The sequence below is a fragment of the Lissotriton helveticus genome, chromosome 8 (genome assembly GCF_964261635.1).
Source record: "Lissotriton helveticus chromosome 8, aLisHel1.1, whole genome shotgun sequence".
NCBI classification, from domain to species: Eukaryota; Metazoa; Chordata; class Amphibia; order Caudata; family Salamandridae; genus Lissotriton; species Lissotriton helveticus.
In genome coordinates, this window is record NC_136069.1 from 1,312,426,878 (window position 1) to 1,312,444,424 (window position 17,547).

The following is a 17,547-nucleotide window of genomic DNA, read 5'->3' on the forward strand; positions in this document are numbered from 1 at the left end:
GAAGTCGCACCTGTGTCCCTCTCAGAAGCTCCTCCTCATCGGAGCGGTTCTAGACTCGGCGCAGTTTCGGGTTTATCCTCCCGAACAGCGGGTTCGGGATATTCAGGCTCTGATTCCAATCTTCCTGCCTTTATCCCGAGTCTCGGTCAGGTTGACGCTGCGGCTTCTGGGGCTGATGGCCTCCTGCATCCTTCTGGTGCATCACGCCCAGTGGCGGATGCGGGCTCTGCAGTGGGACCTGAAGTTTCAATGGGCCCAGCATCAGGGCAACCTGTCCGATCATGTCTTGATCTCGGAGGGCACTGCGAGACAGTTGCAGTGGTGGCTCACAGACCGCAATTGGGTCAGTGGCAGATCCCTCTCCCTACCCCACCCGGAGCACGTGGTGGTGACGGACGCGTCCCTCCAGGGCTGGGGAGGCCACATGGGAGAGGCGGAGATCAGAGGCCTCTGGTCTCCGGCGGAATCCCAGCTCCATATAAACTTTTGGAGCTGCGGGCGATCCGTCTAGCACTGAAAACATTCCTCCCCTCTGTCCGGGGGAGTGTGGTGCAGGTGTTCACGGACAACACCACCGCCATGTGGTACTGCAACAAACAGGGCGGGGTGGGGTCGTGGACCCTATGCCAGGAGGCTCTACGCCTCTGACAGTGGCTGGAACAGCAGGGCGTGACCCTGGTGGTTCAACACCTGGCAGGTTCTCTGAACGCCAGGGCGGACGAACTCGGCCGTCGGTGCATGATGGATCACGAATGGCGTCTGAACTCGGACGTGGCGCAAGGCCTCTTTCAGCAATGGGGAGAGCCTTGGTTAGATCTATTCGCCACAGAAGAGAACGCGCAATGTCATCAGTTCTGCGTTGTGGAATTTCCAAGGCGGCGCTCGCGAGTGGAGTTGCGGTCTATTGTATGCCTTTCCCCCTATACCACTTCTGCCCAGAGTGCTGAAGAAGATCAGGCGCGACCGGGCCCAGGTTATCCATGTGGCTCCGGACTGGGCACGCAGGTACTGGTATCCCGAGCTACTCAGCATGTCAGTCGATCCCCCGATTTGCCTGCCTCTTCGGGAGGACCTTCTGTCGCAGCAGCAGGGGACGGTCCTCCACCCGAACCTGTCCAGTCTCCACCTACAAGCTTGGAGATTGAGCGGCGACAGTTGAGGCCATTTGACTTGCCTCCCGAAGTCTGTAATGTCATTCTGGCAGCCAGGCGTCCCTCCACAAAGTAGGTATACGCCTGCAGGTGGAACAGATTTGTGGCTTGGTGCACAGCAAAGGCTGTGGATCCACTCTCTGCACCCCTTTCTGAGGTTCTCCTCTTTCTTCTTTCTCTTGCCCAGCAGGGCTCTGCTCTGGGCACTATCAAGGGGTACCTTTCTGCCCTTTCCGCCTAATTAAGGCTACCTGATCAGCCTTCCTTGTTCAAGTCCCCGATTGTAAATAGGTTTTTGAAGGGCATCATGCACATGTTCCTCCTGTTCCTTTCGTGATGCCCCAGTGGGACTTGAAGCTTGTTCTTATTTACCTAATGTGTGCTCCCTTTGAGCCGCTCCAACACTGTCCTCTCCGTCTTCTTACTTTGAAGACTGCTTTCCTGGTTGCCATCACCTCTGCCAGGAGAGTGAGTGAGCTCCACGCTCTTTCTTCCACACCTCCTTTCCTCTCTGTTCATCCGGACAAGGTTGTGTTGCGGACAAGACCTTCTTTCCTGCCCAAGGTGGTCACGGCTTTCCACATCGGGCAGTCCATTACTTTGCCCACCTTCTTTCCGCCTCCGCTTCCCTCGAAAGAGGAAGAGTGGCTCCACCGTCTGGACCCAAAACGTGCGCTCTCCTTCTACCTTGATCGCACACGCCAGTTCCGGGTGGATGACCAACTCTTTGTTGGTTACGTGGGCGCTAAGAAGGGAAAGGCGGTGCACAAGCGGACCATCTCCCGGTGGATCATCTTGTGTATCCAGGCATGGTACTCCTTGGCTAAGAAGGAGCCACCTGTTGGATTGAGGGCTCATTCCACTCGGGCCACGGCGACTACCACTGCCCTGGGCCGAGGAGTGCCCTTGCAGGACATTTGCCAGGCAGCTACGTGGGCCTCGCTGCACACGTTTGCAAGACACTGCTGCCTGGACAGCCAAGTCCGGAGGGATGGCTTCTTTGGCTGTTCCGTCCTCAAGGACTTTCTGGTGTGATTATTGGTTTGCAGACCCACCACCGGGGTTGGTATTGCTGGGGTATCTATTCTAAGGTAAGGAATCTAACACCAATGTGTCTCTTTCATATGCACAAGTTACTACTTATGTAACGATATATCTGTAAGAGACATTTGTTAGTGATAGATTCCTTACCGACCCACCCATCCTCCCCGTTCTGCGAACCGATATCTAGTGTTAAGGTCATCCCCCTTCAGGGCCCTAGTTTCATGGCACCAGTTGGATTGGAATTGGAAATAGATTTATAAAGCGCGATTGCTGCCCAATGGGCGTCCAAGCGCTGAGCAAATAGATAGAGCTGAGCGGTGCAGGAGGTTAGGACTCAATAAATCTTGCAAACAAAAGCGTTTTTAGTTGTTTTCGAAAGGAGAGCCGATTCGAGTTTGACCGGAGATGGAGAGGGAGTGCGTTCCACAGTTTCGGGGCGTTTAGAGAGAACATCCTACCTCCGGTCCTAGCTCTCCTTACTTTGGGGGTCACAGCCAGGAAGGCGTCCGTAGATCGAAGATTTCTGGTTGGGTGGTAATGGGTGACTAAGTCATTACAGATTGTTGGGCCAGTCTTCCAGAAGGCCCGGTGAGCAATACATAGGGCCTTGAATGCCACTCTTTGTTTCACTGGAAGCCAGTGCAGGCTTATCAGTCCGGATCTAGCTGACTGGGTGCGTGGGATCTGCAGCAAGGAGCGGGCTGCACTGTTTTGTACCACTTGCAGCTTTCGTAGGGTCATCTCAGGGGCTCCTACATATAAGGCGTTGTTTGTGTCCAGCCGCGACTGGATCAGGCCCTGAACTGCCACTTTTTTTGCCTCCATTGGCAGGAGAGGAAGAGTGTTGGTTCTATCATGGCACTGCGTATCTGGCGCGGAAAAGCTGTGTATCAGAACTGACGTCAGCGCGCATGGGCGGCGTCTAAGTACTCAGACGACGTCATTCCGGCGCTAACGACGACGGACGCGGAGCCGTGGACGACGCCTGCTGGCGTGCAGGGGTATTGCTATGCAAAATTTTCTGGATCCAGTCTGACGCCTGGGGATATTCTAAGGTAAGGAATCTATCACTAACTAATGTCTCTTACAGATATATCGTTACACAAGTAGTAACTTGTGCATAGGAGATGGGTAGAATTCGCCTTACGTCACCTCAGAGACTCAGACCCCAGAGATTCCCTTATGGAAAACATACGGGCCCGCTCTGTGGCCTCTTTTTATCACCCCCACCAAAGTATAATTCAAATCAAGGAGTAAGAATGAAGTGGAGTAAGATCGACCCCCCCCTCTATTTGAGGAAAGTATTGTATAAACAAATGTAAGTTATTTTTTAAATGACTTGATTGACTCCCCCCCCCCCCCCGACCCCCGCCTTCAAATGGTTATACAGAGATTTTAGAAAATATGTAGGGATGTATCAAGTAATCTATTGAACCCACTAACATTAGGAGAACCTAGGGAAACCATTTGGATCAATGCTGAGTGTACAAGGGCGCAAAAAGAATTAAAGAAGGCACTACACACAAATCCACGGGATAAGGCCTTAATTAAGAGTGAAAGGGAGTAATATAAACGCATAGTGGCACAGAGGAAACGAGACCTGAGGAAGCTGGCATGGAAGGACCTAGAGAGAGCAAGTGTGCTCAAAGACTCTAGGTCCTTTTGGGAGTTAATTAACAGCCCATTGTTCTCAACGGACTCAGGGGGTATGGACTCACTGATACCAGGGGACGTGTGGGAATCCCACTATACTAAGATTTTTAACCCGAACTGTATCATTAGTCAGGAACTAAGCCAGGTGGACCAATTAAATCCATTGACCGCTCATCATTTGAGCGCCACCCTCCCAGTGAGTGAGTAGAGTAGGCCCTACAGAGAGGAATACATCTAAAAGACCCAGGCCCGGATGGGGTACCTTTTGATTTATTTAAAAGTAATATCCAACTTTGGGCACCTCTCCTATCGAATGTCTTTAGAGCAGCAATAATGGGTCCCATTCCAACATCATGCATGAGGCCATATTGGTCCCTCTGTACAAAAAGGGGAAGAAGGAGGATACGGCCTGTTATAGGCCCATTTCTTTAATTGACTCCACGGCAAAGGTGTTGGGGAGGGTGAATCATAGCACGCCTTGAGACCTGGGCAGACTCCAAAGGTATAATGTCCCCATCTCAATATGGCTTTCGAAGAAGAATGGGGACAAATGAACAGTGCCTTAATCGGTCGCTGATCATGGGTAAGTACATGAAGGCATGGAAGGGGTCTATACACCTTGCCTTCATGGATTTGCCCAGCGCGTTTGATACTGTTAATAGGAGGAAACTGTGGGCCATGATGGGAGAAATGGGTTTTGAGGAGCCTTTGATCACCCTATCGCGTAGGCGCATGCACCCACCACCGTAGCTATAAGATTTGGACCTAAGGGAGAAAGGACAGGGTCCATTTTCTCTACTGAGGGAGTCCGTCAGGGGTGCATATTGGCCCCTTTCCTCTTGCTTCTATACACAAATGGAATAGAATCAGCCCTAAAAGATCAGGAGTTAGACTTCCCTAGAATTGGGGGTAAGCCGATTCCTTTCTTGTCATATGTGGATGACACGGTTTTAATGGCTTTAACCGCTAATAGCTCATTCACAAATTTTATTCTAGCTCTAGAGTTAAAGGTTAACTTCACTAAATCTTATGTCATGGTCTGTGGACCAAGTCATACCAAATCTAGAAAATTCATGGTAAAGGGAAAGACAGTTGACAAAGTCTCGAATTCTAACTACTTAGGGAATGTTTTTAATAATAAATTGACCTGGAACATCTTATTATATCCAGGGTACAGAACACCAGCCGTGCTGTGGAAGGTCTTTTCGGCTTTGCGTGTAAGTTGGGCCATAAGCCTGTAGCGGATCTAATAACCATATACAAATCGAAATGTTTGTCTATTGCCACATATGGGGCGGAAGTATGGGGACATCAAAAAAGTCTGAAACTTCTAACTTTAGAGAATAATTTTCTAAAAATATTGATGATCCCAAAAAGCGCTCCTACAACATTCTGTCATTGTGAGGTAGGGGTTGATTTTATTTCTGATCAGATAAATATTGCCCCCTTGATACTCTGGGCGAAAGTCTGGCTTTCGGAAGAGTTAAAGCTTACAAGAGAAATTATCAAGGATTGTATGTTACTGGATAATGCCGAGGCTATTCCATGGCTTTGCTATGTGAAAGGAAAATGTAATGAATTTGGCCTAAGGCATTATTTTGATAACCCTAATAGCCTAGATATAATTGCGAAATTGACTATAAAAAATGCATATTGTGTTGAACTTGACAATCGCCGGCGGCCAACAAGGCGACAACCTTATACATATCAGCCTTTTTTTATATCAGCAATTATATCGATCTTTTTCCAGGAACGTGCAATTTAGATTTCTGCTGACCAGATTTAGGCTTTGCACATTGCACTTTTATGGGGCCTTTGCTAAACAGGTCGGATGGTGCAATAATCTCAAACCTTGCCCTTGTGATAACCTGTCCCAACAAAGCACCCTGCACTTCACCCTTTTTTGTACACTCTACAAGATCCCAAGAGTTCGGTTCCTTATACCACTCTTAAAAGACATCAGACCATGTAATTTCCAGGAGGGTTTTAATTTTTTATTATCCTTGTCCACTGAAGCAATCTGCCTTTAAACTTTTATTAGGATGGCGTTATCAATAAGGAAACGATATGAAATGTAATCAAACTTGGCGTCCCCTTTTAGAAGCTCGTTTTTTAAACCTGTTTGGAAATCTTGAAATATGTGAGCTATATATTATTGTATCTTTTAATGCTTTTATGTAATTTTTGTGTTTTACATGAATGTCATACTTTTATGGTTAATTCAAACCGAATAAAGTTATTCTTGACTTGATATATATATATATATATATATATATATATATATATATATATATATATATATATATATATATATATATATATATAGATTTCTTTTACTATCAAGCACCTTCTAGGCTCTAAATTTTAGAATGTGCTGGCGAATATCATGTAAGAATGAGTGTATAAAACTGAAGATATGTTCACTGCAAATCTTTTCTTTTCAGGCTTTGGGGAGAGCCAGTTAATCTGCGCGAACAACATGACGCCTTAGAATTTTTTAATTCATTGGTTGATAGCCTGGATGAAGCTTTAAAAGCTTTGGGGAACGCAGCTATGTTAAGTAAAGTTTTAGGAGGGTCTTTTGCAGATCAAAAGATTTGTCAAGGATGCCCACACCGGTGAGTGTAATATGCATTTTCAACCATTTTATTTGTTTGTATATACTAGTTTTATGAAATATGCACACAGTATCCATTTCTTTAAAAAAAAAGGTTTTCAACAGGATCACTGAACAATGCTTATTGAAGTATTTAAAAAAACGTAAAACAAAATATAGTAGTTAACTATTATCTGTTTCCATGCTTGAAATTCATTTTGATAGTTTTCCATAAAAAATATGTTGGTTCTCATGAGGAAACATGGATTAACTTCTCTGGTATTTTCAAATTATAAGCTTGGCAACAGTATCTACAGAAGGTGATTGTGACGTTTTCTGAGGATAGAAAGTGTATATGTTTCATTTCTAGTTAAAGTAATTAAAGTATATTTGAAAACAGGATTGGAAAGAAAGATAAAATAAAAATGTTATTGTATTCAGTCTTTTTTATTAGAAGCATTACTATATCCTTCACATCCTGTATTCCCAACCAAAGATTACTCTTTTACCTGATAATGGAACTGGAAGCTTCCTATTATAGTTGTGTGTAGTCAGCATTATATATGCATATGCATGCATTATGTGGCCATATTTCCTTTTCCAGTTGTGTACGCTAACAAGTTAACTTTTAACACTGGATCTGCCTAGTCTTGAACCACAGTTTGATAATTGGCGAGACCTTATTCTTTTGTAGTTATCAGATTTAAGTTTGCCTAGGAAGAATGTAGATCTTGCTGGGCAATGCTCAGTCTGGAGATTTCACACACTGCGCGTAAACAGTAGCAAGAGATGCCTAGATTGCCAAAAAATAGTAGTGAGGCAATTGTTTCCCAGTTATGTCTAACTTTCAGAACCAATTTATATGGTTAGTGGAAGTAATGATTGATTTTGAGGACCATCTTTTCTGTGCATTAGAGCCTCTGTTCTGAGTCTCAACCATTTTCTGCACATGCTTAAGCGAGACTCTGGGCAATGTGACTCCAGCACATTGTACCATAATGTGCATCAAATCTCCCTTTTTGGATGCTAAAAAAGTATTTATCTTCTCTTCGAGCTGGGGCTTGGGGTGAGCTGGAGGGTGACCTATTCGATCTCTTGACAGATAATGTGCTCTTTAGTACAAGGTTGGAATCTGTTACAGCCAAAGTGCTGACCTCCAATTCAGTGGTGAATGTTAGAACAAAGACGTGCAGTTCTTTAAAGCAAAATTTGCATTCTCAGCCTATTAAGTGTGAAACCAGTTCAAATCACACAAATCTAGAATGGGGGAGTCCAAGCACTTTTTTTGTGACCAATACATTTGTAATAGGAGGAATGATCCTTACACAAGTTTGAGTACTAGGAGGAATGATCCTTACACAAGTTTGAGAACTAGGACTACCAGTGTGGGAAGTTCTGAATAGATGACTGGGCAGTAGGGAGTTCCATTGGCAGACTTTTAAGCATTTTAAGTGTAAATCCACGGTAGACAATTAAAAGTCCTCACAGATCAAAGACCAATACTGGCACTAAAGTATAAACCTTCTTCCCATCCCCCTACTATTGCTCTGTTGAGGAAGAGCGATGTCAGTGTGACTGTTTTGCCTTGGTAAGGCCCAAGCTGAATGGTTTGATTTAACAATGAAGCTCCTCTTTTTGGACTGAGAAAAAAAGCTAGTAGTAAGAGAAACCGTATAAAGGGACTGGACAAAATGGAGAATTCAGTTCAGGTGTTGGCAGCAGTTTAGCACAGCTACGTGATTGACTTACACAATGCATACTTACAAACCGTGGCGCTTTAAGGTCACAGGTGATGCTTATGGTGTGACACATGAGGCTAACCATGCCATAAAAAGACACTAAATGACTTAATGTTCAAGGCTTTATCTTTAGACCTTGCATTTCCCTGTTTCTATCTATTCCTTTTGGCCCTTATCAATGCAGGCACCACTCAGGTGCCTCCATCAGACCAGAGTCTGCTGATCTTTACCTTTCCCAGGTGTCCACCCCAAACCAGCAGTGATGCATATGTCTCCACTGTCAGGTTTGGGTGGGGTAGGGAGAGGGGCTGTCGCTGGTTCAGTTGCAACCGAGCAGCCACCACAGTTGGACATTTGCAGTCTCCTCAGAAATTTGGATGGAATCTAACAAGTTGTCTTGGGGCTGAAATCACTGAGATTTCAGATCCACCTGCAGAGCCCACACGTGCAATCTGGTGTATTCGACAAGCATGATGCAGGAGGCCAAAATGACGAGAAGCCTCAGATCCACTCTCACAGAGACCCAGGACTTTAGTTGCAATCTTGTCAGGTTCACCTTGGAGTCAGATAAGACATTAGATTTCTCTTCTGGCCTCGGCGCCAGCGTAGAAGTTCCTGGGACCACCCAGGGGTGTGGCGCCGGGGTTTAAATTGAATTGGGTGTCCTCTACTGAGTTGACGTTGCCATCAATTGCATTCCAATGTATAGCTATCCTTCAACTTGCCAGGGCGAGCTCCAAGAACCTATTCCCAGCCTGTCAGTTTTCGGGCTGGACATGAAGTCCAGCAAACATTTCTTGGTGTGCTGTCTACCCATCCATTGTGTGAGGTATGCGCACACTTCCATCCAGAAGTGGCACAACGCTGTGCAGTGGCACGTCATGTGGTAGAAGTCGGCCTGCTCAAGCCTGCATCTAGGACAACATTGTGATCGTGCCACAAACATCTTTTGTAGGCCTGCTGAGTGGTGGTAGGTGCATTGTACATAATTGAAGTGCAAGAGATTCGCCTTATGTTCTGCCATATCCGTGAAATGTGTCCCGAAATCATGTTCCAGTCCTCATCCATCCGCACTATCTTCCTATGGCTCTATTTATCTTTAAAGTCCAATAGTTCCGGAACTACGGCCCTATTCATCGCATCGTATATGTTGGTTATACCTTGGCGCCTCAGGCTCCGCTTCAAGCATCATATCTGTCTACAGTTTCTTGCCAGAGCGCTCCTACTGTTTCTGGACATTTAAATCCACCTCTCCTTCATGTGTCTGATCTGGCTCCTCCTCTTTCTTCTTTGGATGAAGTCCCCTGAAGGTGGTCAGGATGCTGAAGAATATCCCTAATTTCAGAGACAGATTGCAAGCTGTATGTTTGACTTTTTAGTTTAAAGATAAGGTGGAATGGGTGAACCCAATAGTAGTGGATTTCTTTTTGCAGGGTTAGCCTGTTATCTCCTGGAAGTATTTTGTAGAGTTATCAAATGAATGGGTTTTTTTTTGTTTAAGAAATTTTTATTAAGCATTGAAAAGTGATACAAGAAGCATGTCATGAAAAATTAGAAAGAAGTACATATGAGTATAATAATAAAAGGACATCAATCTATAGGAATTTATATATAGAAAAGAAGGGTAGGAAGAAAGAGATAGAAGAAAGAAGGAAAAAGAAAGAGAGGAAAGCAGAAGGAAAGGAAAGAGAAGAGGGGAGAAAGAGGGGGAGAAGGAAGTAAAACAAAGGGATCATAGGGGACAAGGAGCACGTGGTAAGGGAGAGGGGTTAGATGAAAGATAGGAAGTGAAGGTAAGCCATAATAAATCAGATTTGATTTTCAAAGGAACAGAGGTAGAAGAGGCTATAGAAATTCTGTGTTCATCACAAATATAATTCCACCATGTGTGGACCGAGAGTTTTGAATTATCTTTCCAACACGATAAAATAACTTTAAATGCAAGTGCAATAAATAGGTCTAACAACTTAGCAGAAGAGGGTGTAGTAATATCAATATCATCAGATAAAGAACCTAAAAATATGCGTAAAAAAGATAATTGAGAAGAAAGAGATAACATTTTCATACATATATTCCAAACATCAGTCCAAAAAGATAAAACTGGGGAACAATGGTACAGTTGGTGTTGTAGAGTACCTGTAACTTTGGAACAAGACCAACATAAAGGAGAAGAGGTTGGAGAAAATTTATGAATAGTAACCGGGGTAATAACAACTCTATGGTAAATAAAAAGTAAGGATTGGGTAATGCGTGCAGCAACAGAGACTTTGAAGAGTCTAGACCATAAACGATCCCATAATGCAATGTCAAAAGAGACATCAAGATCGGTTTCCCAAGCAGTCTCCACTTTAGATTTAGAGCGAACAGAAAAATGAGACAGTAAAAGTGAATATACAAGAGCAGCTTTTGGTTGTTGAGTAGAAAAGAGAGGATAAAGTGGAGTGACAGGAGTGAAAGAAGAAAAGGATTCGGGGGAAGAAGATAAAGAGGATAAGTGAGATTGAATAGCAGATGTTATAATAGAATATTCAGCAAGAAATGAGGGAGGTAAATTAAACATGTTTTGTAAAGCTGGAAAAGAGAGAAGAGTGGAATCAAGGAAAAACTGATGTACAAACATTATATCCTTTTCTTTCCAGTGTTTAAAATAAAATGATTTACCTTTATATCTAAGAAATTTGTTATACCAAACTACAGATGACAAAAAACATTGTAGAGGGGAAAGAGTAGAGGAGAAAACATTTTGCAATGTAGATTGGGAATACTTCAGAATGGGATACTTGGATATAAAGGTACAATTTGACATAAAAGGAACATGTTGAAAGGAGAAATCTTTTATAAAAGAGCGTTCCAGAAGAACCCACTTAGGGACAGGAGTATCAAGGAAGTCATAAGCCAAGGAGAAGGATTGTTTGATCAAAAAGGCAGAGTGATAAGAGCCAAAATCAGGGAAACGAACACCACCTTCATTTTTGGGACGAATTAACTTATGTAACCCAATGCGGGGATGTTTGTTATTCCACAAAAATTTTGTGCATACAGAATTGATACGAGAAAAATAGGATTTAGGGATTTTGAAAGGGAGCATAGAAACTGTATACAAAACATGAGGGGTAATCATCATTTTGATGGTATCTAATCTACCCCACCAAGAGAGAAATAGGGGGGACCAAATCTGCAGAAGGGATTGAATTTTATTAGTCAACGAATCAAAGGTTATTTTAAGGGTATCTTTTAGAGAGGAAGAAAACCATACACCAAGGTACTTAATTTTAGATGGGCACCATGCAAAATCAGTATTATTAAACATATATTGAAAACACAATGAGTTAAGGGGAAGCACTTCCGTTTTGGATAAATTGAGCTTATAACCTGATATTGAAGAATACAACTGAACCTCATTTAAAAAGGGCGGGAGGGATGATACGGGATTGGACATGTAGATGAGGACATCATCAGCATACGCTGACAATTTAGTTTCGACAGAGGAAAATTTTAAACCAGTGATATGGGGGTTGGAACGAATGCGCTGAAGAAAGGGCTCAAGGCATAAAATAAATAATAAAGGGGAAAGGGGACAACCTTGTCTTGTGCCTCTGGTTAAAGAAAAGAATCTGGAAAATTGGTTGTTAACAAAAATGCTGGCACGGGGGGATGAATGAAGGAGTTTAACTAACGATATAAAATTTGGGCCAAAACCAAACCAAGTAAGGGTTCGGAACATATATTGCCAATTAATACGATCAAAAGCTTTTTCAGCATCTAGGGATAGGGCTGCTAATGGGGTTTTGACATTTTTACTGTGAGCAAGGACATTGGAAAAAAGACGAGCATTATCAGCAGCGAGTCTGCCCTTAACAAAACCCACCTGGTCTGTGTTAATTAAGCGAGGGATAATGGAATCAAGGCGAGAGGCAAGGATTTTAGCAAAAATTTTACAGTCATAATTAATTAAGGATATGGGGCGATAATTTTTACATTGGGAATGATCCTTATCAGGTTTTGGAATAATTACAATGAGGGCATCCAAAAAGGACCCAGAGGCTTTAGCTTCCAAAATAAAAGAGTTAAATAACTGAAGGAGTTTGGGAGCAAAAAAGGAGTGAAAGGAGGAGTAAAATTCAACTGGTAGGCCATCAGGGCCAGGGGCTTTTGATTTCTTGAGGGAATGAATGGCCGTGGTGATTTCCTGGAGGGTAATTTCACGTTCTAGGTGTGAAAAGTCAATAGGGAGGGCTGGGGGGGAGGGAAGGCCTTCAAAAAATGTTGTTAAGTTTGCATTAGAAGGGTGAGTATCATCTGTATATAGGGCTCGGTAGTAGTTGTGAAAGACTTCAGCAATGTCTTCATCAGAGGTAGCTAGTTTATTGAGTGAATCATTAAAAATTGGGCCGACAGCTTTGCGTTCAGACTTGATTTTTAAATAATTGGCTAACATTTTCCCTGCTTTGTTCTGACCCCCATGAAATTTAGATTTTATTTTAAGGAGGGTGTGACAGGCTTCATTAGTGATAATTTTATTAAGTGTCGTTTTGGCAAGAATCAAATCCTGAAGGGCAGATGGGGAGTTGGAGGAGAAATACGTGTGTTCAAGGGTTTTAATCTGTTTAAGTTGAGCTTCATACTTTTGCTTATTAAGCTTCTTTTTAGCAGAAACATAGGAAATCGTAAAAGCTCGAAAAGAAGCTTTAAAAGCATCCCAGGTGTTAGGAATGGAGGTATCAGCAGGGTCATTTAAGGAAAAGTATTCATTAAAAAACGCAGTACATTTTTTCATAAAAGTGGCATCAGATAAAAGAAAAGAATTGAATTTCCAACGACTAAATTTAGAGGGGCTAAGGGAAAGATCAAGGGTAGTATAGACAGGAGCATGGTCAGAGATAAAAATAGAACCAATAACAGATTTTTGAATGGAGGGAAGAAGAGACTTACTCATCATAATATAATCAATTCTTGAACGTGTATGATGAACATTAGAAAAAAAAGTATATTCCAATAAATCAGGATGACACACTTTCCATGAATCATATATAGGCCGTGAGGCAATGGCAGATTGAAAACTCTTATGGGTTTTGTCAGGTTGAAATTTACTCGAAGATAACCGATCTGAAAAAGGGTCTAACCATTGGTTAAAATCACCAGCTACTATAAAATCAGGGCAATCTATAGATGCAATGAGCAATTTAATGTCTTTCCAAAATTTGGGGTCTGGACGAACAGGGCCATATATATTTAATAAAACCATCGTCTTATTGTGAATAACAACCTTTGCCATTGCCCAACGACCTTCTTCATCATTCTGAGAGGAAATAATTTGTGCATTTAAAGCCTTGTGAAATAATATAGCAACCCCTCCTTTTTTGTTAACCGCAGGAGAAAACACAACCTGACCCACCCAATGTCTCTTTAGCTTAAGGGATTCAATGTCAGAGCAATGCGTTTCCTGAAGGAAAACAACCTGTGAATGAAATTTGGTTAAGTGAGACAATACCTTCTGACGCTTGACAGGGTGACCAAGACCTCGAACATTCCAAGAGACAAAATTACACATGTTGGGAGGAGGGAAGGATGGGCGACAAATGGAAGCGAGACAAGGCGAGGAGATCACTACAGAGGGGAAGACAAAAAATAACAGTTAAACAGTGAAATTTTAGAACGCTCATTTCAAGAAAGGAAAGAAGAATCAAGAAATGAGGATAGAATAATCGGAGAAGTAGAGAAAACAGTAGAGGCCACTTGAGAAGAAGGAAGCAAGGAAAGAGAGAGAAAAGAGAGAGAGAGAAAAGAGACATAAAAAGAGAAAGAGAAAAATGAAACGGGTCAAGGCACAAAGGCCTGATCTGAGAAGAAGACAGTAACCAAAACATGTGAGACGCGGGTACACCTGAGAGAGGACATGTCCCACGAGCACACCGGATACGGACATTATGAAAAAGGATAAACACAAGGATGTGAGGAAAATATTAAAACGAAATAGAAAAGGAAGATAAGTTAAGAAAAGTTAGATAAGTAAGAGTAGTGAGTGTAGAAAAGAGAAAAACAAGGAAAAACAAAAAGGCACTAGCTAGCAGTGTCCATGGTGGAAGGCGAGACACTTAGCAGAAAGTCGCGAAGTTTCTGGGGATCATCATAGGACCTGGTACGACCATTGTGGGTGATCTTGCAGAAGCAGGGATGGAGAATTCCATACTGAATGTTGAGTTGTCTCATCATGGGTCGAAGGTTCAGGAATTCCTTACGTCGAGCATTTGTAGCAGAAGAGAGGTCTTGGGAAATGAAGATGTTGTGACCAGACCACTGGAGACGACGTTTGGCCCTGGCGGCCTTCAATACAGCCATTAACTCTGTGAACTCCAAGAATAACATGATGATTCCACGTGGTTTGGTGGCATTGGAGTTGAGGCGGCCAAGACAATGTGCTCGTTGGATGTTGAGAGGAGTCGTCGATGGTGAGAGTTCCAAAAGTTCCTGAAGAAATTTCCGAATAAAAGAGACCATGTCAGACCCCTCCAAATTTTCCGGAACACCATAAACGCGTAGGTTGTTGCGTCTATTGCGATTTTCCAAATCCTCTGTATGTAGTCTGAGATTGTGGATTTCTTGTTCCAATAGTGGAATTCGAGTTGAGAGGTCCTGGACATCGCTTACACGTTGTTCTAAGTTCAAAACCTTATTTTCCATAACCACCCAGCGCTCCTCAATCTGCTGAAGTTTAGCATTGGTAGCAGACATAAAAGGTTGGAGACCACGCACCTCCTCAAGGATGGAATCCAGAACAGGATTAGTCGAAGAGTTAATGGGGGAGGGTGGGTCGGTTTTTGGTCTTTTAGGTTTGGTTCCGGTTTGCAATAACTTCGGTGATGGCGAGACATTTGCCATGATGCAGGATGACAAAAGGGAGATATGTCCAATACTGTTGTATAATATGGAACAGAGTGTGGATGCCCAAAGGTGATAGGGGCACACACTGTGGCAAATATAGGACGATGAGAAAAGGAGCCGCCCAATGACTCACTAGTGAATCAGTGCGAAGATTCACTAACAGCCACACATTATCATAAAAGAGGCATCCACCAGGTCAGAATACGGACATTGTGATAGATCAGTGTGCTAATATAAAGTGCAAGGCTAGATGAAAAAAAAAACGCCAAAACACTATAAGGTTGGTATACACAGTGCATTGAGGAAATGGAGGAGACTGATGGTCACTGGAGGTCAAGAGAACAAGAAACTTGAAATGGTGTTGAGGCAGTCAGCACATTGCCTGTATGTAGCAGCAGTAAAAAGCAAGGCATCCAGAAACGCAAAATGGCGGTCGTTTCATCACAGAGAGAAAGCTGCGCATTTAAAATGAAAGCTGAAACAGTGCAAAAATTGGAAAAGAGTCTACAGCAATTTATAAATGGTGCAGCATCATAAGATGGTATCTGAGCCACGCTGGTGCCAAAACGAAAGGGAGAGTGCAGAAATAGCGCAAATAAACATTCGAACCGGCGGCACACAAAATGGCGGCCGTTCGTGCTTCCAAGTGAGGAGATATTTACCAATAGAAATTGTCCTCGAAACTGCGCTCGTTTCGGTTGGAAAAGCGCTTCATTGCAGAATTCCCACCTTCCGACACCTCAATGCGGCAAAAAAAAACGTCCGAAAGACGGTAAGACGACTTCTCACGGCATCCACGGGTTGTCCGAGACGGAGCTCACGGGAGAGACGTCCTCTATCGCCGGCGCACAAGCCACGCCCCATCAAATGAATGGTTTGACCTTTAAATGTGAAGTCTGGAGTAGTATCTCTTGCTGCTGACATAAGTCAAACTTATTTTTCAGGAAGAAATGTGCCCTCCTCAGAATATTAGCTGGCTTGCTACTACATGTTCAGGCCGCCCAGCAGTTGCCACTGACTCCTCTAAGTCGGCCACCCTCTCCACTTGGTAATTTCTATCTTTTCTAATGTCCTTTACTTCCTCTTCCATATACTCTTAAGCAAAAAGAAATCATCACAGAGGCTTTGGGGTAGCCGTTCCAGGATTTGTACTGTGATACAGGTCTACGTTTTTTTCACTGCGGAGAGGTCAATCTGAGTCTATGGGAACACCCGTGTTTGTCTGGGACATCTTAGCTATGTTTTGTTCTGGTGAAGTCGTCCGCGCCGTGTTCACCGCCATCCTGACGTCCACGTCGCAAATATAACCGCCACTCGACTTTGTTAGTGTGTTAGGAGTCATGTCGAGCAAGAAGTAATCGAGGTTAAAGCCGTACGGCGCCAGTCATTGTGCCATGTCGGTCACAGACACCTATTTAGTTTGTCTTCGGTGTCTGGAGTGCAACCACAACTCCAAGTCGTGCTCCGACTGCCGGGCCATGGCGCAGAAGATTTTGAGGGAGCGGTCCCTAAAGCTTCTTGCGGCTCGGCGTCCTGCACCACGGAGGTCGCCTTGTCCATCTCAGTCGCAAGGAAGGTCTGAGCATTGCTCCCGTAAATAGAAGTTCTCTTCGTCGAAGTCTGGTAAGAGGCACCACAAAAAAAAACACAAGAAGTCGAAGAGTGCTTTGACTTTGCCCCGCACATCTTGCGAAGTGACGGAGGAACCTTGACGTTCAAGGCCCCACTCCGCGGAGCGGTTTACTGGGTCAGCTCCGCATTTCCCTCCCTTTTCGGGGCTGGGAGCGATCCCCGCCCAGCTGAAAGTTTTAGAACACCATATGTGAGAAATTGGCCTGGTATATGCTGTCCACTAGTTATAGTAGGCACCTTGTACCAGTCCAAACAACCCTTATTGATGATTAGGTTTAAGACAACCTTCATTGAAAGCTATCCTAGTGGTAGCTATGGAGAGCAGCCTTCAGGCTAAGTCTTGAAGGAGTGTAAAGCAGCTTGGGTTACCAGATTATAACCTCTTGAATGACCAAATGAAAGGAGAACCACACAAAGTATATATAAAATGTATGTAATTACTACTAAACACTCTCTACTAATCTCTTTATGAGATTAGATAGCAAGGTACACAATATTAACACACTATAACGCAATTAAATAGCACAATATACAATGGGCTCCAGGGGGAGACCAAACCATATATTAAGAAAGTGATATAACAACCCGTACTTGACTAGACACAGTGCATAGAGCACGTAGAATCAGAACCACCCAAGGTAGTGATACACGGGACGCGTGCAGTGTGAGAACATAGCCGCGAGCTCTGTACAATCCTATGGGAAAGTCACGGTTGGAATTTTAGTGTATAAGGACACTTCGGAGAGGACTTGGAGCAAACCCTTTTAGACTTAGAAGGTTCTAAGGCCAGCATCCATGTGCACCGGAGAACTCGTGTTACCTCACCCAGTGGAGCCGGGTGCATAGGTGT

General features: G+C 43.6%; 1 protein-coding gene across 1 annotated transcript in view; it reads left to right on the forward strand.

Moving 5' to 3' along the window:
• Positions 1–17,547, forward strand: part of USP9X (ubiquitin specific peptidase 9 X-linked) — a 1,542,050-nt gene that overhangs the window by 1,159,557 nt on the left and 364,946 nt on the right. The window contains exon 33 of the mRNA XM_078658291.1: positions 6,293–6,466. Within this exon, the coding sequence (XP_078514417.1) occupies positions 6,293–6,466 (174 nt within the window). The remainder of the gene's footprint in view (positions 1–6,292; positions 6,467–17,547) is intronic.